Source organism: Mustelus asterias, chromosome 30, assembly GCF_964213995.1.
Source record: "Mustelus asterias chromosome 30, sMusAst1.hap1.1, whole genome shotgun sequence".
In the NCBI taxonomy this organism is placed as follows: domain Eukaryota; kingdom Metazoa; phylum Chordata; class Chondrichthyes; order Carcharhiniformes; family Triakidae; genus Mustelus; species Mustelus asterias.
Genome location: NC_135830.1, coordinates 980,234 through 1,001,764, shown reverse-complemented (window position 1 = coordinate 1,001,764; position 21,531 = coordinate 980,234). Strand labels below are relative to the sequence as shown.

The following is a 21,531-nucleotide window of genomic DNA, read 5'->3' as shown; positions in this document are numbered from 1 at the left end:
AAAAACAGTGTGAATGGAAACAAACGCAACATGTTGGCAGTATTCCCTATAACTCGACAGGATTGTCCAAATTCATTGGATACAAATTCCAGTAGTGTGACTATGGATATTATAGTCACAGTGTAACCTATCGCACAGACTGAGCAATGCAGATTGATAATGTTCGACCACTCCGCCCTATGCAAATTCACCCTGTCTCTTGAGGTTTATAAAGTCGGTGTTCAGCTGCCCACCGTTACACAGAGCACTCAGTGTTGAGGTCAAGCGATTGCCCTGCTGAGGTTTTCAGTGCTTGTGAAGAAACAATGCATATTTTCTGGGCTGCGCTCCTTTTAACGTGGTTATCAAGTAAGTTTCTTTCAGAAGAGAAAATATGTGTTAACTGGATAAAATTGGGTGGCTGCGCATACATTGTGGAAAATTCTTTGCCTTCAAGTTCTTGTATTGTTTCAGACAAATAATTCATTTCGTATCTTTTCTCCATACAGATGCCTTCAGTGCACATGTCGATCAAACACCACGAATGGCAACGAAAGAAATAGGCGAATCTCTGACAATCAACTGCGTCCTAAGGGATGCTAGCTATAGCTTGTGTGCAACAAGCTGGTTTCGGAAAAATCCTGGTTCAACAGATTGGGAACGCATCACCATTGGCGGCCGATATGTTGAATCAGTCAACAAGGGAAGCAAGTCGTTTTCTCTGAAAATCAAGGACTTAACAGTTCAAGATAGTGTGACATTTTACTGCAAAGCTTATGATTCCCCACAGCAATAAGATTGAACTACCAGTCATACAAAAATATCTTCGGAACTCCCAATGAAGACAAAACAATTTTGTTCGCTCTTCTGCTTGAAACTACATTTTAGTTATGGAAACTATTTGAAACGGAGACATTCGTAAATATCTGGTGACAGCTGCAGGATCATAAATCCCAGCATTTGAAATGTGAATGCGCAGCAACTGTATTCAACACCCAGACAAACAGAGAAGTTGTTTTTGAACGGGGCTGGACCACTGTGTACGGATACAGCCACAGCAATCGAGAAGACGGTTCCTGTCATACACAAACTATCTTCAGATTTGTTTTCTTTAACATTGGAACATTTTAACTGTTTCTCAACTCGTCTTGCGGGAAGTCATTAATGAATAACCTGGAGGTTTAGCACGTTTACTCAAAAGAAAACAATGAGAAAAGGAACATTGTGATGTTCTGCAAAGGTCGAAATTGCTCACAACAATAAGATTGAACTTCCAGTTCTGCAAAAATATCTTCCGATCTCCCAATGAATACAAGACAATTTTATTCGCTCTTCTGGCTGAAACTGCATTTTAGTTATGGATACTATTTTGAAATGGGGACATTTGTAAACATCTGGTGATAGTTCAAGGATCATAAACCTCAGCATTTGAAATGTGAATGCGCAGCAACTGTATTCAACACCCAGACAAACAGAGAAGCTGTTTTTGAACGGGGCTAGACCACTGTGTGGGTACTGCCACAGCAATCGAGAAGACGGTTCCTGTCATACACAAACTATCGTCAGATTTGTTTTCTTTAACACTGGAACAAGTTAACTGTTCCTCAGCTGGTTTTGCGGGAAATTATTAATGAATATTTTGGAAGGATAGCACGTTTAGTTGAATGAAAACAATGAAAAAAAAGAACACTGTGATGTGAAATCACATCGGAGTATACGTCGAGAACTGAGAGGCTTGGATGACTATACATGACACGTTTTTGCACTGATCTCTGCGGCTGTGTGGCTGCTATGGGCCACATTAATGAATCATAGATTCTCTTAATACAAAAACTAGCCCTACACTCCTGAAGACAAAACAAACAGATTTTACTTTCTGAGTGGCTACGGTAGCTCATGGTTAAACAACTGCTGTCCTCCTCAGACACCGATTGATGCATTGAAACATTTTCTCTGTTTATTTTGGCAATTATGTTTATAAACATTTGAATCGCATTTATAACATAGCACGGAGGTTTCTCCATGATTTGGACAAGTCCTTAGGAGCTATAGACAGCTGCTCGGATCCCATTATGAAGGGAACGATTTGGACAATTTCCAATCGATATTTTGGAATGATTGAAGCATTTTCTGTGAAGGTTTGAATGATGGATTTATTGTGCTGGTGTGAAGTGATGTGCAGCTACGGTGACACGGTGATGTGGGCCACAACAAAAACCTCCACAACAGTTATTTCCTTTACAACTGGCGAACCAGGCTGTATTGTACTGTTTCTTACACCTCTAATTGCACAGCATTAGAAATCCATTCCCGATGGAATTGGTTTTTTTTAAATGCACCATTATGGTCCTTAATATTGAATCACTGGATTGTCTTTCTTGTAAGGTATTACAAGTGTACACATAGCTCATGGAAAATCTCTCCACGGATGGAAACAGATCAAGAATTTAGATACATTGATAAATGCAACAAATACAAAAGATCTGTGTAACAATGTTGCTTCAGGACTTTGATTCGCGGATTTTGCTTCATTGGCAGTTTGTGACATGGGCTGAATGGATGCTCAGTGACTGTGTTACTACTATGATGGGGCTGGTACCGTGCTGACTGTGAACTCTGGTAAGTGACGTTTCTTGCTACTTCTTCAATAAGATTTTTTTGTGCATAAAGGTGAAGAAGAACTAATGTTTTCATTAATATTGCCTGAAGAGATGAAGTAACATTCATAGTTATTTTTCAGATCCCGACTTAATTGACTGTCTCATTTGATTTGGCTGGCATTTAGAACTATTTTAAACAGAACATTGTGACTGAAAATATTAGATTTCTATGGGTAACTTAGCTGTCAACAAACACTTTAAAGACTTCATTGGGAAGGTGATGCTGGTTTTTAGAGTTAAAACGGAACCAATCATACAATTTTCATCCTGATCATTCTGGTAACTTGTAAAATGAATAGATAGTAGTTCTAACCCAAAACAAATCGATGCAATATTGTGGTGAGGAGTGATCTCTACAATCACGTAATAAATGTAATGTATTGTTTCATAAAATGCTGGTTATGGTTTTATATGACCCATAAAACACTTCTCGTTCTCCATGACATGGAAAGTAACATTAATGTCTGATCGAACTCTGAAAACATGTTGGCCAATAACTTCTGTACATTTCAGAATTTGGCTCAAAGGGAAAAAGCAAATGATCTCGAAAGGGACTGACTGGTCATGGACTATTCCAAAAGCGCCAGGAGTGCACTAGTTATTCAGCAACCTATCTGACAAGTTTATTGCACCCTCCCCCGTCTCAACACCCTCAGCTCCTATCCCGTCTCCCATTGACTTGGATTTAATTTCCAACCAAAAGTAAGCGACAGCAGAGCAGTCGAGTCTCAGTTTTGTGAATACCAGTGGAAAGCAAATGGACAGTAGATCAGTCATTGAGGAAATCTGACTCTTGATTCGCCATCTGCTGGTGTGGCACAACAAACGAGACAGATCATAGAAATCATAGAAACCCTACAGTACTGAAAGAGGCCATTCGGCCCATCGAGTCTGCACCGACCACAATCCCACCCAAGCCCTACCCCCATATCCCTACATATTTACCCACTAATCCCTCCAACCTACGCATCTCAGGACACGAAGGGCAATTTTTAGCATGGCCAATCAACCTAACCCGCACATCTTTGGACTGTGGGAGGAAACCGGAGTACCCGGAGGAAACCCACGCAGACACAAGGAGAATGTGCAAACTCCACACAGACAGTGACCCAAGCCGGGAATCGAACCCAGGTCCCTGGAGCTGTGAAGCAGCAGTGCTAACCACTGTGCTACCGTGCCGCCCCATTTAACCACGCATTGTGTAATTCTGTGAGAATCCTGTTTACATCGAAACTTGTCTCCTTCAGCTAATATGGGTTCTCTGTGTGTATAACTCGCTGATTAAACCAAAAAGTAGACACTGAAATTGAACACAATATTCAAAAGCTTTCTCTTTGTCCTTTCATATTCTAAAATACACCAAGAATTGTTTTAAGTCTCATTGTGACAGCGAAGTATTTTCTTACACTTCAGATGTTATTTTGTCTATTTCCTTACTTTACTTGAAGAAGCAATTTGTTGATTTGGAGTCTGAGGTCGGGAAAACCGTCCTCGCGTGGCAGTGCAAAACTTGGGCATGGGTTCGGCACGTTATCTTCCACTGATTGCAATGAATGATTGTATGACAGCTGGTCCGTACCAATCTGCCCGTTTTGTGCCATCAGCACAGATGTACATTTTACCTTTTAACTTTCAAAGCAAACGGTGAGGTGCAGGTTGGATTAGAAACATCACTCATGTGTATTGTTTCACTGCAGAGGTGGAGCAGTCGTTCGAAACATCAAGGGAAGCTGTTGGGCGAGAAAGTGAGTAGCACAGTGCTTAGCACGGCTGCTTCACTGCTCCAGGGACCTGGGTTCGATTCCCGGCTTGGGTCACTGTCTGTGTGGAGTTTGCACATTCTCCTCGTGTCTGCGTGGGTTTCCTCCGGGTGCTCCGGTTTCCTCCCACAGTCCAAAGATGTGCGGGTTAGGTTGATTGGCCGTGCTAAAATTGCCCCTTAGTGTCTTGAGATGGGTAGGTTAGAGGGATTAGCGGGTAAATATGTAGGGATATGGGGGTAGGGCCTGGGTGGGATTGTGGTCGGTGTAGACTCGATGGGCCGAATGGCCTCTTTCTACACTGTAGGGTTTCTATGATTTCTATGTCCCTTCAATAGTGTGTCCCAAAATTCTAAAATAGTGTGTGTGCTACGGCATATTAGTTAAGATCAATTTTAATTGTTCTGGTTATAACAGGGCATGTTAGCCAAGGTGTAGCCAAGGTTAACAAAGACGGCTTTGGATGAGTAATTAAGGAGAAACCTTTGACTGGATGTCGATTTTAAAAAGTGGTAATGCGTCACATGTGGGTTTGAGGAGTTAGTTGATGTCTTGATTTTTTATAAGAGATGAACTGCCAGGAGGCCTGATAGAAGTGGATGCTGAATTAATTTCTGAAGACAAATTTTACAACAATCTCGAGGCAGAATGCTGACAAGTTTTGTGTGAAAATGAGACAGCCAGATTCAATAGATGGCTTTCAATAAGACCCTGTGCATAGGCAGAATCACAGATTTGCCTCGTTTTGTTCACCATGAAATGATTGTACGACTTTTGCTGCTGTTTATTTTACAATGCCTCTTAAATGGCTGCAAATAGCAGAACAGTTGTAATTAGCAATATTCCAGAGGTCACGAGTGCATGAGAATAGTGAAGGTGGGAGGTTTGCCGGGCTGGGTGTGGGCATATTTTTATCATGGAATCTACAGGTAGCAACGCCGTGCAGTAAATGTTCAGTTGTATATGACCTTATCCAGGAACGGAGGCATGAGATTATTTAGTGAAAGGAATGGATGGTCTTTGGGATGTCGAGCACATCAGGTTGACTCTCAGACAAGGGGAGGTCATGTCTGACAAATCCTTTAGATTTCTTTGAGGAGGTAACAAGGAAGTTAGAAAAAGGAGGACCAGTGGACGTGATATATTTAGATTTCCAGAAGGCCTTTGACAAAGTGCCACATAGGAGAATGTGAAATAAGTTAAGAGCTCATCGTGTTAAGGGTAAGAGACTGGCATGGATAGAGGATTGGCTGACTGTCAGAAGACAGAGAGTGGGGATGAAGGGCTCTTTTTCAGAATGGCAGCCGGTGACTAGTGGTGTGCCTTAGGGGTGGTGCTGGGACCACAACATTTCACAATATGCATTAACGATTTGGAAGAAGAAATTGAAGGAACTATTGCTAAGTTGGCAGATGATACAAAGATATCTGGAGGGAAGGTAGTATTGAGGAAGCAGGGAGACGGGGGGGGGGGGGGGGTGGAGGCGGGGGGGGGGGGGTGGCTGCAGAAGGAATTGGACAGACTAGGAGAATGGGTAAAGAAATGGCAGATGGAAAACAACGTGGAAAAGTGTCAGGTTCTGCACTTTAGAAGCAGGAATGGAGGCATAGACTATTTTCCATATGGGGAAATGCTTAGGAAATCAGAAGCACAAAGGGACTTGGGAGTCCTTGTTCAACATTCTCTTAAGGTTAACGTGAAGGTTCAGTCGGCAGTTAGAAAGGCAAATGCAGTGTTAGCTTTCATGTCGAGAGGGCTAAAATACAAAAGCAGGGATGTAGTTCTGAGGCTGCACACGGCTCTGGGCAGGCGCCATTTGGAGCATTGTGAGGTGTTTTGGGCCCCGTTTCCAAGGAAGGATGTGCTTGCATTGGAAAGGTTCCAGAGGAGGTTCACAAGAATGATCCCTGGAATGAAGAGCTTGTCGTATGAACATAGAACATAGAACATTACAGCGCAGAACAGGCCCTTCGGCCCACGATGTTGCACCGACCAGTTAAAAAAAAACTGTGACCCTCCAACCTAAACCAATTTCTTTTCGTCCATGAACCTATCTACGGATCTCTTAAACGCCCCCAAACTAGGCGCATTTACTACTGATGCTGGCAGGGCATTCCAATCCCTCACCACCCTCTGGGTAAAGAACCTACCCCTGACATCGGTTCTATAACTACCCCCCCTCAATTTAAAGCCATGCCCCCTCGTGCTGGATTTCTCCATCAGAGGAACGGTTGAGGACTCTGAGTCTGCACTCGTTGGAGTTTAGAAGGATGAAGGGGATCTTATTGAAACTTACAGGATACTGTGAGGCCTGGATAAAGTGGGCGTGGAGACGATGTTTCCATCAGTCGGAAAAACTAGAACCAGATAGCACAATCCCAGACTAAAGGGACGATCCTTTGAAACAGAGATGAGGAGGAATTTCTTCAGCTGGACAGTGGTGAATCTGTGGAACTCTTTGCCGCAGAAGCCTGTGGAGGCCAGGTCATTGAGTGTCTTGAAGACAGAGATAGATATGTTCTTGATTAAAAAGGGGATCAGAGGCTATGGGGAAAAGGTAGGAGAATGGGGATGAGAAAAACATCAACTTGATTGAATGGTGGAGCAGTCTCGATGTTGCGAGTGGCCTAATTCTGTTCCTATGTCTTATGGTCTTATGGGCAAGAGTAATGTGCAACGTCGATGTTGCGACAGTCTAAATATGCCTCAGGCAATGGCCAGGGTAGAAACTGAATTCAGCTATTTGACAAATTATCTTTGATCTCAGTTCATCAGAATAAAATGTTAGATTCTTAATAATCAAGAAGAGTTCTCATTACCTAATTGGACAGAAACAATATTTGTATTGGTCGATAAAGAAAAGGCACTATTGTAAAATCATTTTGTGAAGATAAATAGATGTATTAAGCAGCAGTTTGTGTGAGTAATGAATGCCCTGCAAGAAGCAGTGATGTCATCAGAATAATTTTAATCTTAATCCTTCTGTGTTGACATTGTGATTATTCTAGTGACTTACTTAACACTTAATGCATCACCGTTTTATAACATCTGCCATACACACGCATTATTGTACTCTCGTATTAATCTAGGAATCCTTCTTTAAGAAAGCAACTTGCTTAATTATTATTTAAAAATGTCGACAGTGTTAAGAACAGTGACAACGTGTATTCATATCGTAATTTTAGTGTAAAAATGCAACCCCAAAGCAGTTCATGGAATCATCAAACACTGAAGTCTAACAAGAGACACTGAAGGTGATATTATTGCCAATTGACAAAAGTTTGATTAGAGGGGTAGGTTTTTTCAGTCATATTTTACTTTGTTGTATTTTATTTAATGAATATCATAAAGGATAATGGCCAGTGGATGGGCGGTGAAACTTCCGGAGAGAATTACAGAACATGAGGAACGGCTGCTAATTGGAAGGCGACCAATATTGGAGCAATTGAAATCAGACTCAAATAAATGTGCACAGTTACTCTGTAGTTTGTGGAACAGCAGTTGTGTTCTGTGATCTAGGAGGAGGCGGTAATGGAAAGATTTGCAGAGAAGGATACAAATTTTAAGTTAAATGTGTTGATTGTCCTGGGCATGGTGTAGGTTACCGAGCATCGAAGTCATGGGACAAAGATACTTAGCATGGTTAAAAATGGGTCGATAGTGGCTCTGGTGGCTTTAAATTCACAGAAGGGAGAATGTAGTGTGATGGGTTAGAATGGATTCGAATAGAGAAAGGAAATTAATGAATGATGATTTCAGCAGCGCTTGTGCTCAGGTGAAAGTGAAGTTGGACGTTGTATCTGTGGTGAAACCTAACGGTCTTGAGAAATGAAATGAATACTTGGTGGTCTTGTGGTCAAAACAATATTCCATTGTTGTCATCCGTCTAGTTTGGCCTCAGACGGAAAGTGGGTTCTACAGTAGAATCTGATGATCTCTGCATTGCGAAAGTTTATTTTAAGGGAACTGCTGCATTGCAGTGCTGGATGTTGGACAATCGGTCAATTCAGTGACATTTGAACAATCGCTACTTGTGGCAGTGTAGGGTTGTCAATTTACAGGTGCATAGTCTCGTTCTGGTGTCAGATGATGTCGCCGAGGCGCACATTGATATAAGAAGTAAAAACATATATGAGAGGAAAAAAAGAATTCAAGGTACAGATAATTTTAAACAACCACTTTCCGCCAAGTCAAAAAGAATGAAATGTTTGACACATTGAATTCACAATCATTTGCTTATCAATTTAAGTGATGACAAGCAAATTTAAATGTTCATTATCATCTCAATTCCTTTAACACATTGTCCATACCCGAATATTCTGCCGATAACTGGCGGCTGGGGGGTAGATATGGAGCTGACTGCCCTAATGTTGACTTGATATTTTCTTAATTCTGTTAGTAACCAGATTGTCAGTAGTTATCAACAGATTATCAAAACGTAGCTTTACAGTACGGGAACCAGCTCCCTATCTGTTCCCTCACAGCTATTCATCAGTAGATAAATGTGCACAGTAACTATCCAGAGAGTTTCATACCTGTTACGGTTATTTTTTTAAATGAAATTGAACATCTTATCAAACACCTTGGGAAACACTCAATGCCCCGTTGCAATTTGCCAGAGAAAATTGAGATACGTCTTAAAATAAATCTCAAATTCAGATTGCCAATGCGCAGCCAAACGAAGGTACAATTCTGAGTTGAACCTGTACCTGCTAGCATTGACCATAAATATGTAAAATACATTAAGCAGCTTGGAAATTTCTGTGAACTCAATTAATGTTCTCGAAATGCAGGTCCACTAGTATCTGCAGCATGCAGTTTTTCTCAAGCTGTTGGAGGCAAAACGCAATTTCCTGATGACAGCATGAATTTACACCCTGTAAGATGCGTCTCAGTTATGTCCCACAATAACGCTGAACTTTTCAATGGCAGGAAATTCCAGGCAACTGCAATGATGAATAGGAACGGGTCAGTGGGAATACAATTGTAGTTGTTAGTGCAAGTATTCTGTGATGTGTCAACGATATCAACTTTCTCAACTCAGTGCCGAGAGTCAATCATGTCACCTTACACAAAAATATGTGGCCTGTATTTATGAAAACAATTCAAGTGTTGTAAAGTTTGTTAGGCTAATGATATAAATGGCAAGTAATACACGACAATGGATTAAGTAGGTAAACGAAGAAAAAATAAAATATTTTAACCCGCTTTCACGTCCTCATAACGCCACAAATGTTATACTGACCACGAAATATCTTTCGAATATCGGCACTGATTCACTCAGACAGATGCTGCAGTTAATGTGCTCTCACATACAGCAATTTGATCCTGCCAGAATTATTTGATTTTGATTTCGATGTTGGTTCAGGAATAAATTTTGGCTAACCATGTTGTAAACGATTTAATTTTAGTCATATGAGGGACTAAGACCTGTTTTGTAATTTTAGGACCGACTCCCCCAATCATCAGTCTCTTCTCTGAAACTGATGAGTTGAGAGCAAAGGGGTTTGTGCAGTTGATTTGTTTGATCAGCGAGTACAAACCAGAAAGCATTGGAGTGCGCTGGGAGAAGAATGGAAACGCCCTACAGTCTGGCTTCACCACTACGTCCCCATGTAAAACAGCAAAAGGAGAATTCCAATCCAGGAGCATCCTTAAGTTGCCGCTTCAGGAATGGAACAGCGGTTCCACGTACAGCTGCCAAGTGACCCATTCTGCTACCAACAGCAACAAACGAAAAGAAATTAGATCAACATCAGGTGAGGAAATGGAACCAACTCACAAACTTCCAGATGTCATACAATCTTATTTTATTTTCAGGTTTCAATTCATTGGGAAGCTGGCACATAAACTATTCGATAAGCATTAAAAATCCGAGAAAGAAAACCCAGAAAATGTTGTGAAAACTCGGCAATATCTTTGACGAGGGAAGCAGTAAGACTTTGGAATCATCTTTAGAATTTCTGTTTTTTTCAAATTTCATTTCACAGAATTTCACATATTTTGTTCTTGGAGATCCTGGAGCAGACCAATTGAATCATATATTCATAGCACATGCATTGCAGAATAGGCCCTTCGGCCTCTGGCGTCTGTAGGGACACCAAAGAAGCATGAACTCCCGCGTAATCCCATTCACCAGCAGTTGTCCCCATAGCCTTGAATGTGATCACATGACAAGTGCACATGCAGACACTTTTTAAAAGGATGTGAGGCAAACCACCTCTACCTTCCTCTTAGGCAGTGCAGGCCAGACCATCATCACAATCTGGGAGTAAATCGTCTTTCCTCAAATCATCGTAAAATTCCTATCCTTCAGCTTGAACTTCTAACCCCTCCTGACTGATCCTTTAAATAAGGGCACAGCTTTCCTTCTCCACTCTGCCCATGCCCCTCATAATCTTGTATGCCTCGATCAGGACAGCCCTCATTTCTCTCTGCTCCAAAGAAATCAACCTAAGCCTATCCATCCTCTCGTCGTAAATTAAATGTTGCAAGCCAGGCAGCATCCTGGTGAATCTCCTCTGCACCCCTCCAGTTCAATCACATTCTTCCTACAATCTGGCCACCAGAACTGCACACACTGCACTAGCTATGGCCTCACCAAAGTTCTATACAACTCTAACATGATTTCCCTGATTTTGTAATGTATACCTCGATGGAGGAAGACAAGTGTCCAAATGCCTTTTTTCACCACCTTGCTATCATGCCCTTCGGTCTTCAGGGATTTATGGACATATACACCAAGGTTCCTTTGTTCGACATAACTTCCTCGTGTCATGTCGTTCAATCAATACTTATTTGTCAAATGACTCATTTCAACGTGTATCACGTCACACTTTTCATGGTTACATTCCATCTGCCACTTATCTGACCATTGATCTTCCTGTGAGTGTGATCAGTTAGACTCAATGTTGCAGTTAAATACTACAGTAAAATTGCTTGGAATTCATTCAGCAGTAATGGCCAAGCTGCTTAATAATGCTTTTCATAAGAGATCATGAGGTTTTGAAAGGCTGAACATCCTCATTTTGCTGTCTATCTTTCTCCTTTTCAACTACGGTGGCTGAAGTACGCAATGTTGATTACAATTGGGAGAATGTTGCAAAAGACAATTCTCAGACGCTTTCTCACGAATGTTATGCTTTGGGTAAAGAATGTATTGAGTATAATCGATTTACAATATATGACGAAAATATAGCGACAGGTCACCAAATCAATCTAGGTGGAATAGAACAGAAACATAGATCGTTATTTCTTCCTCCTGCTATTTTTTCCGATTCTGCCCCCCCCCCCCCCCACCCCCACTCTATCACACAAACATAAACACACACACACATACAAAGAAACTCGTTCTCTTTTCTCTCTGTGTATCTCTCTCTGCCACTTGATTTCTCGCACCACTGTCTCAAGCAGAAACAAACCGTTTGAGAACTCGGCATCCAAGAGGTGAAATTCCAATCTCATATCCTCTTCACGTATTTTCCTGACTCCCTGTTCCTGCAGCTTCCCCCCTCTCCGTCTCACTTTCTCCTGCTCCCTGTTTTATTGTTTCTTTCTAAATTTATGTTTCTAAATCTTGCTACACTATGGCACTTTCTGTTGCATTTCTTTATGCCTTACTGTATGCCAGTGCCCCTTAGCCAGTTGCACAGTCTCAATTCACCGTTCAGAATTTTAGAAACATAGAAACATAGAAAAACTACAGCTCAAAACAGGCCCTTCGGCCCCACAAGTTGTGCCGAACATATCCCTACCTTTTAGGCCTACCTATAACCCACCATCCTATTAAGTCCCATGTACTCATCCAGGAGTCTCTTAAAATACCCTATTGAGTTTGCCTCCACCACCACTGACGGCAGCCGATTCCACTCGCCCACCACCCTCTGTGTGAAAAACTTCCCCCGAACATTTCCCCTGTACCTTCACCCCAGCACCTTAAACCTGTGTCCTCTCGTAGCAGCCATTTCCACTCTGGGAAAAAGCCTCTGAGAGTCCACCCGATCTATGCCTCTCAACATCTTATCTACCTCTATTAGGTCTCCTCTCATTCTACGTCTCTCCAAGGAGAAAAGACCGAGCTCCCTCAGCCTCTCCTCACAAGGCATGCCACTCAATCCAGGCAACATCCTTGTAAATCTCCTCTGCACCCTTTCAATCTTTTCCACATCCTTCCTGTAATGAGGCAACCAGAACTGAGCACAGTACTCCAAGTGGGGTCTGACGAGGGTCTTATATAGCTGCAACATTGTCCCGGACTCCTCAACTCAATCTCTCGATTGATAAAGGCCAGCACACCACACGCCTTCTTAACCACCTCCTCCACCTGCGGGGCCGATTTTAGAGTCCTATGGACCCGGACCCCAAGGTCCTTCTGATCCTCTGCAGTACTAAGAGTCTTTCACTTTATATTGTACTCCTTCATCCCATTTGACCTGCCAAAATGGACCACTGCACAATTATCTGGGTCGAAGTCCATCTGCCACTTCTCCGCCCAGTCTTGCATCCTATCTATGTCCCTCTGTAACTTCTGACATCCCTCCAAACTATCCACAACCCCACCAACCTTCGTGTCGTTGGCAAACTTACCAACCCATCCCTCCGCTTCCTCATCCAGGTCATTTATGAAAATGACAAACAGCAAGGGTCCCAGAAAAGATCCCTGTTTTGTTTCATATCAGCATCTTGCCAAACTGCAGAATTATAGTTCACATTCAAGAAAACCCACTAAAGACAAAAATTGCCAGGCTAACGGTTGGCATTGAGATTAAAATTCTCGTTATAAATGAAATCATTACCATTAAAGCCTCCCATTGATTCGGGATTTATGTTATTTTCCATTGACAGAAATCACAGTATTTCTCAGAGACCCCTCACTTGAAGAAATTTGGATAAAGAAAACTGTCACACTCATTTGTGAAGTGGTCTCCACAGTTCCCAGTGTGGTTGGGATCACTTGGACAGTGGATGGTAAGAAAAGGACCGAAGGTGTTCAAATTGAAGGACATCAACAAGGGCGAAACCAATATCTGACCATCAGCCGCTTGACCAGCAGTGTGGAGGAGTGGGATCGTGGGGCTGAATACAACTGTTCAGCACAGCAGGGCGAATCATCGACTCTGGTCTCAAAGCAAACACAAAAGTTAAGAGGTGAGTTATAGCACGATGTGCAAACACAATCATTCTTTTCTGAATGACAACGGAGGGATGGAAATCATTGGTTGTTATTCTGTTGCAGTCCAGCCATCGAAGCCCAATCTCCGACTCCTGCCTCCATCAGCAGAGGAGATTCAAAGTTCCAGCGTCGCTACTCTCACTTGTTTGATAAGAGGATTCTACCCGGACAAAATATCCATTTCCTGGGAGAAGGACGGAACTGTTTTGAGCTCGAACATCACTCGCTTCCCCACTGCTCTGGAACAGGACCAGACCTTCAGCACAAGCAGCCTCCTCATTTTACCGGCAGGGGAATGGAAGACAGGAGCAAAATACACCTGTACCGCTTCACATCCAGCTACAAAATTCACCGGAAAGAGGACGATCAACAGCCCGAAAGGTAAGCACAGTTTGTTGGAATGTTTTTTTTTACAAAAATAAGACTTTGCAGTTAATCCGGCCACAATATCCAAAAGATAATATACTAACGAGCAGATCGAAGTAGAGTCCAGCAAATCCAAAATGTTTGGACACCAATTAATGTGTCTTCTCCTCGGAAAGGAGACGATAGTCAATACTCAATTGGTAGGCCCAGGCAAGCTACCTGAGAATCCAGTGAAATGAACAGCTGAAGGATAAAAATGTCTGTTAATTAATTGCGCAGTTTTCTGCTGATGAGAACATGCTGAACTTGCTGTTTTAATGCAGCACAATACTGTGTGCTCCGATTCAGCCAACTGAAAGGCAGAAACAACCAACTGTTATGGAATTCAACCAAATAATGGAAAGAAATGCGCACATTTCTAGTCTTAAAAGTACAGTAACAAGTGGGATAGATGTCACAGGGTCGAATCAAATACAGTTTTCATGCCCTAAAACTAATCAAGTGACCAGCGCTTTTGATCGAAGAAATCACCTCTCATGATTTACTTTTCATTTTTGATTGGATTTTTCTTTCAGGATAAAAGCATTATCTCTGCAATAATTGCACCGGCATCTCTACAATAGCGGGAAAAATTAAAACTTCCCAGAATATCAGGTTATGCTCTGGCATTTGATGGTTTAATTGATCTTGTCTGTTCTCTATCCCGTCTCCAGCCACCATTTATTTGTACAGTAGCAATAAATAATAGTTCAATTCTCTATTTAGTATATCTTGCCATGTACGAGTTCCAATCAAATGAAAATCCAATTAACTTGTGATGCTCTCATTGTACAGTGATCACTGGTCTTTGCTGCACATGTTGACACATGAGGAAAGTCCTTTGGCTACAATAACCGAGGCACCCACCTTACAATTACACGAACAAAACTGACTAACGCTTGCCAAGCTGGTAAAATGGAGCATATACGATTGGGAAGCATCATTAGGTTGTAATACCTTCCTATGCAATGTAATAGCTCCCAAGTTCGGCTGCTGTGCTTCACCAGGTTATCGACATTAACACAGTAGCTGCTGGAAGTTACAGTAGTCTAGTCAAATCCAGAAAATATGGTGGGACCAATTCTTTCACCATCCTACGACCAAAAGGGCCATTTTGGGAGCTGGCATGTTTCCACTTCTGATGAAGTAAAGACTTCACGTGGCTCTGATGCATTCGAGTTAAATTAGACTGTTGATATCCTGGCTTCACACAGATATCCGGGAACAATCTGTGGGCGTCGCTGGCTGGGCCAACATTTATTTCTCATCGCTGAATACCCTTGAGAAGATAGGGGTGAGCTGCCTTCTTGAGCGGCTGCAATCCACGCGGTTGAAGTATACCCACAGTTCTGTTGGGGAGGGACATCCAGGATTTTGGCCCAGCGATATTAAAAGGAGGCAGTATATTTCCAATACACAATACATCCTGACTTGGAAATATATGGGTCCTTTTCTTCATTTTCCCTGAGGCAAAATCATGTAAACCCCATCATAACTGCACTATGGACGTACCAACACCACATTGATGGCAGCATTTCAGGAAGGTGACTCACCATTACCTTCTGAAAGACAATTAGGGATGGGCGCTTATTTTTGCCGAGGAACAGATTCAAAAGGGCATTTGGCAGAGACACGCAAAGTGACCTTCCTTGTTAGATGTAATAACAGAAAACAATGTTTAAACGAGACTGTTAAAGGTTTCACGCTTCCTCATATAGTTCCAAGTTAACTGTTGGGAAATAAACCAAATGCATCTCAGAAGAATGACGAGGGGGATTACCTGAAGATTCCAGTTGGTGAATCCAATCTGTTTGATGCACGGGGATTTTACTGTCTGCTATTTTGTTGCAAAATGCGTTCACGTTGGTGCTCTGTTGTTTCAAATTAACTCGATGGGTCGTTATATTTCAGTGAAACTTCCAAACTTTTCGTGGCTTCTTCCCCTCCTAATGTTTTATGTTGACGCCAATTCAGGAAAACCAATATAAAAAAAGGTTGCCGTTCCAAAAACGTTTTTAGGAACAGGCGGAGTTAGCGATGCATGTGTGCAAATCAGTGAGGAGTGCCGGGAAGGTTGAGAAAATTGTTAAAGAAAACAAGATCTCGGGCTGTTCAAACAGAAACACTTCGCTCTTGATCAAGGACATGCTGTTCAAACTTTATTCAACACAGCTTTGAACTAAAATTGAATCGGGTGCCTAATTCTGGGCAGTAAATCTTATGCGAAGGTCTTCGGGAAAATGCACAAATGAATTATGCAGTTTCTTCCTGGTAGAGTTAGTCAGTTACATTCTTGAAGAAGTGAAGGTTAAGAGAAGAAATATAATGATTTAATCAGAGATCCCACCAGAGATGAACCTGTTCACATCTGACACTCTGGAAGGAGGCAAAACGTAAGTCATAGTAATTAGAATGATCACATTTTCTTAAGAACTTTCGTGTAGAATATTGATATTGGGAGGAATGAAACAGGTTTATTGTAAGCACGAAAACAAAGTTACACTAATGGACATGCATAATAGACATTTCAGTCCGTTCCATTGTAGGCATGTTTGTAAATTCGGAGAGTATATTGAACGTCAGTTTCAGAGAGATGCTGTATGTTTCTCGCTGACAGAAAAAGGGAAGAATGTGCAGTGATTTAGAATTTATGCATGTGCACAAAGTTATCACAGTTAGGAGTTGAACAACACCAGGTTAAAGCCCAACAGGTTTATTTGGTAGCAAAAGTGGCGTTTGCTCCCAAGTAAACCTGTTGGACTTTAACCTGGTGTTGTTAGAGTCCTTACTGTGTTTACCCCAGTCCAACGCCGGCATCTCCACATCACAAAGTTATCACCATTTTGGATGTGGTTATGTTTTAAAACTAAAGGAGAAAGAGGATTCGGGTGATGGCAGAGTTGTGAGCTGAAGACCGATAGTTTCAGCAGTAGAGGAGAGTAGTCATTTGGTTAAAGGTAAGCAGGTTGGGAGAGGAAGTCAGAGAGTGTAACATTAATCATGCATTGGCGAATTAATACAAATAAACGTAATATTAAGCAAGTTGAAGCATTTATATCTGAATGCACAAAGGTTTCGCAATCAGCTAGATAACCTAATGGCACAAAGACAAATATGTGGCGGCAAAGAAAAATGTGAAATGGCGGCACGGTAGCACAGTGGTTAGCACTGCTGCTTCACAGCTCCAGGGACCTGGGTTCGATTCCCGGCTTGGGTCACTGTCTGTGCGGAGTTTGCACATTCTCCTCGTTTCTGCGTGGGTTTTCTCCGGGTGCTCCGGTTTCCTCCCACAGTCCAAAGATGTGCGGGTTAGGTTGATTGGCTATGGTAAAATTGCCCCTTAGAGTCCTGAGATGCGTAGATTAGAGGGATTAGTGGGTAAAATATGTATGGGTATGGGGGTAGGGCCTGGGTGGGATTCTGGTCGGTGCAGACTCGATGGGCCAAATGGCCTCTTTCTGCACTGCAGGGTTTCTATGATTCTATGTGGTTTAGATGTAAATGTACTTATAGAAGCATGTTTAAAGATGATAACAATTGACATTAATATTGTCAGGCAAACACCAATCCACAAAGGTCAAATGATTGCAGAAGTGGCAGAAGTGACAATCAGAGTAAATGATGACATAAGTACAGTCGCAGAAAGGATGAAAAGACTTGGAGGTTGAATTAGAATTGATGGAGATTAAGAATAGCGAACGTGAAATAGAAGCTTTTTTTTGGAGATCTTTATTGACTCGTTTCCTATAGTGAAACTCGTGGACATAACATTAAGGAAAATGCAACACAAGCTTCTAACAAATGCAATACAATTATTGTGGATGTGATTGTCGTGGTGGGGGTGGGGGAGGGGGCTTTAATCTCCATATATTAAAGGAGAGGAATCCATCTCCTTTGGATCCCTGGCGCTGTGAGGCAGCAGTGCTAACTGCACCTGATGTTCTTATTCTCTGGCCAGAGATACTTCTTTAACCTGAATTTAAATGGCTTATTTCCCATTTTGGTTGGTATTGCTGTCTCGTTGTTAATGAACGGGTAGTATGGAATGTGAAACAGAGGGCCTGCCCATTTTCAGACACATAAATGTTGAGAACCTCAGGGCCAGGCCTATCAGCGTAATAATATATATGTGGCCATTCTACATTTGAAAACAAATATGTTTGATTTACTTAAAAATTCCAGCAATGCTCATTCTGAACTTAACTGGCATTTGCTTTCCCCTTTAACTTCACCAAACTCGACGCGAAAGTAAACTTTGTGTCAAATAATGAGGCAAAGCTGCAAAATCATATGGAGGGCAAGTCCTTTAGGGGTTTAATCTCATCTGAAATGCAGGGAACATTTTTTTTTACTTTATTTGATCATTTGATTGCATATATGTATGCATTGGGAAATGATTGGAATGAGCCATAAGAAGGAAGTTAATGGGACAAGGAGCACATAGAAACTCATCAGCTCAGCTGCAACAAGATAATACAATCTCAAAGCATATTGCAGTAAGTATTTTCCACATTTATTTTTTGTTAGCATGTAGTAGTTGTTGCCAACAGTGATTTCAACATGAAACATTCAAATAACCCTTCACCTTCTTCCTAGCTGATTGCTACGAGGAAGACATTTCCGTAAATATATTGAACCCTTCATTTGAGGAGATTTGGGTCCAAAAGACAGCGACAATTGTTTGTGAAATCCGTTACACTGTGTTAGAAAACGTCAGTGTCTCCTGGCAAGTGGATGGGAGAATGAGAACGGAAGGAGTTGAGACCCAAACTCCTGAATGGAGTGGAAGTAAAACAACGATCATGAGTAAACTGAAAGTCACAGCAGCAGAGTGGGACACTGGGGTGGAGTATGTCTGCCTTGCAGAAGGAAGTGAATTACCAACACCAAAGAAACAGTCCACTCGGAAAATAAAGGGTAAGCGTAGATAATACTCGTTCAGAGACTGGTTCAATTATCAATGTTGTTAAACGAAAACAAAAATCTGATTCTATCATTAAATGCTCGTATAACACACTTCACATAGTCCTGGAACCCAATAGTCGCCACATGGATAAAGACTGCCATGAAAAATGCAACAGATGAGAATCTGCTGAGCTGCAAACTCAAAAAATGTCCGTACCTTTATAAGTTATTTCTCTAAATCTGTTCAAAATAACATCAAACCACAACGAATGAACGAATATTAATGATCCCCATGAACAAGGAAACACGCCTTAAAACTCTGAGGGATAGGAAGCATTACACATTTGCAGTATATAATATTTCTAAGAGAGGTAACTGTATAGAAAAAAAAGGAAATAAAAAGATTTGGTTAACGAAATGTATGCATTTTTCTCTTTTTACAGTTGGTGCAATGAATAGTCCTAAAGTGTACGTTCTGCCACCATCAGTGGCCGAAATTGACTCAGAGAAGACGGCAACTTTGATGTGTCTCGCCACTGGCTTTTATCCTGCTGAAATTTATACCGCTTGGTTGGCCAATGACACGCTTTTAGATTCGGGTTTCCCCAGTCAACCAGTGAGCGAGGACGGAAATGGTTCCAGCTTCATTGCCAGCAGATTGAGGCTCACAGCGGCGGAGTGGAACACTGGCACAACTTATTCCTGTTTAGTGGGACACCCGTCCCTTGAAAGGAATTTAATCCGAAGTATAAATAAATCTTATGGTAAACCTACTTTAGTTAATGTTTCACTTGCCCTCGCTGACAGTTTTCAATCTTGTGCATAGCCCGCCACGATTGAATTGTTATTTTCTGTAAAAGTGTCACCACCTTTCGGTTCATATTTTTTTGATAATTGGAACCAGCAAATCTCCCAATCATATGAAGGCACAATCACGCTTTAGAGCAGCAAATACTTGCTTTGTCATTTTGCTAACACATAAACGATACCATTCAATGAAGGGTAATTGTGTTTAGAATCTGATATCCTCAAATAAGCTTCGTAATATTTGATACAAGTTGTCATTTTGTCAAAGACCTCTTGGAGGTTTCAGTGTCCTTTTTCGATATGTATAAGCCTAACAAGATGCAATAAATGCAAAATGAAAACTTTCGGACTTGCCTATTCATGGTTTATGTGTGTGATATATTTGGGCTGATGATTTATATTTTCAGGAAAAGATAAATTATGTCTATGCTGCAAAGTTCCAACTGTGCAATACCTTTGTGTTTACCCACTTAAAAAAAAACTTAGGGCTTCTGCCACCTGATCAAACTAAACTTTAAGCATTCTTGGCAGCTGCACTGACAAGTGATATTGTGATTTATTCCTTGACCATAAAGCTTTTACCCATAGAATGGAATGAATGAAGGTGGAGGAACATCTGTTCAACCTATATACTGACATTCATTCACCAACACTGGTTGTCTGGTGTAACTCTGTTTAATCCAGTTCGAGAAAGGCAACCTGTTTCAGTGAAATGCCTTCTGTTTCCACAACATTAATCCCCTCACATTCTACAACTGGATGCTGCTTCTCAATCACCAAATTCAAAGCCACTTTTTTACATTGCACTTGCTTACAAATGCCAACCAGCACTATCACATTGCGTTCTGTCTATACGCTCCACTGCTCCTCATTTTTGACGTTGCATATTTGGCGCAGCATTAGATGGACAGAGACTGTCAAATCATGAGTTTAATTTCGAGAGCAGCAAAATTATAGTCTGTGTACCCACTGAAGACTCATTCTCATGTTACCGATTCCAACCAGAACCATCCAAAAGTTTTCATCCCCTTCCTAATTCATTGCATATACCTATTAATCTGTCACCCTGTGCCTGTTCGCCTCTAATGCCTCCAATGTCTAATAGCAACGTGACTTGAAAATTGTAACTCCTGTTTTTAAATCTGTCCATGGCTTCTATGCTCTGTCAACAGTTTATTGTATTCCTTCTGGATTTGTTAATGCTGCTGGAATGACCAGAATCTGTTGCTCATCCGTAATTTCCCTTGAGATGATGGTGGCGAGCCATTTGGTGTACACATATGGTGTATGCGGGCGCACGTCGCTGTAAGGTATTATAGGATTTTGATCCAGAAACAGATGGTGTGTAACTTCCAGGGTGATTTTGTAGTGGTGAACGTCCTTTGCGTCTGTCGCTGTTGTCCATTATGCGGTAGAGATCTTGGGTTTGGAAGCAGCTATCTAAGGACCCATGGGGAGTGGTTGCAGTGTTTGCTGTAGAACGTCCACACTGCTGCCACTGCGCATCAGAGTGAGGGGAAAGAAATTGTTTGGAAATGTGAACGCATTGCCAATCAAGCAGGCTTTTCCAATCCCGTTCTTGAGTTAATCACTCCTCTCCAAACTCGATGTGCCTCCAATTCAGAACTTGTATCGATCCTCGTTTTCTTTCTATTTTATTATTTCATGGGAAGTCGCTGGGAAGGCCAATATTGGTTGCCCACCACAAGTTGCCCTTGCATGTCATTTTCTAGACCATGGCAGAGGGCAGTTATGAGTGAAAAATTGCTGTGCGTCTGAAATCACTTGGAGGACACATCATGGAAGGATGGCAGATTTCCTTATCTTATCACATTGGTGAACA

General features: G+C 41.7%; 1 gene segment (V, D, J or C); it reads left to right on the top strand.

The window, feature by feature from the left end:
- The first annotated feature begins 243 nt into the window (after positions 1-243).
- LOC144480881 (Ig heavy chain C region-like) lies at positions 244-20,034 on the top strand. The segment is given in 8 exon segments: positions 244-348; positions 489-758; positions 2,551-2,598; positions 9,847-10,158; positions 13,244-13,546; positions 13,635-13,952; positions 18,573-18,893; positions 19,325-20,034. Coding segments are annotated over 8 exon segments (1,998 nt in total).
- Positions 20,035-21,531: the final 1,497 nt, after the last annotated feature.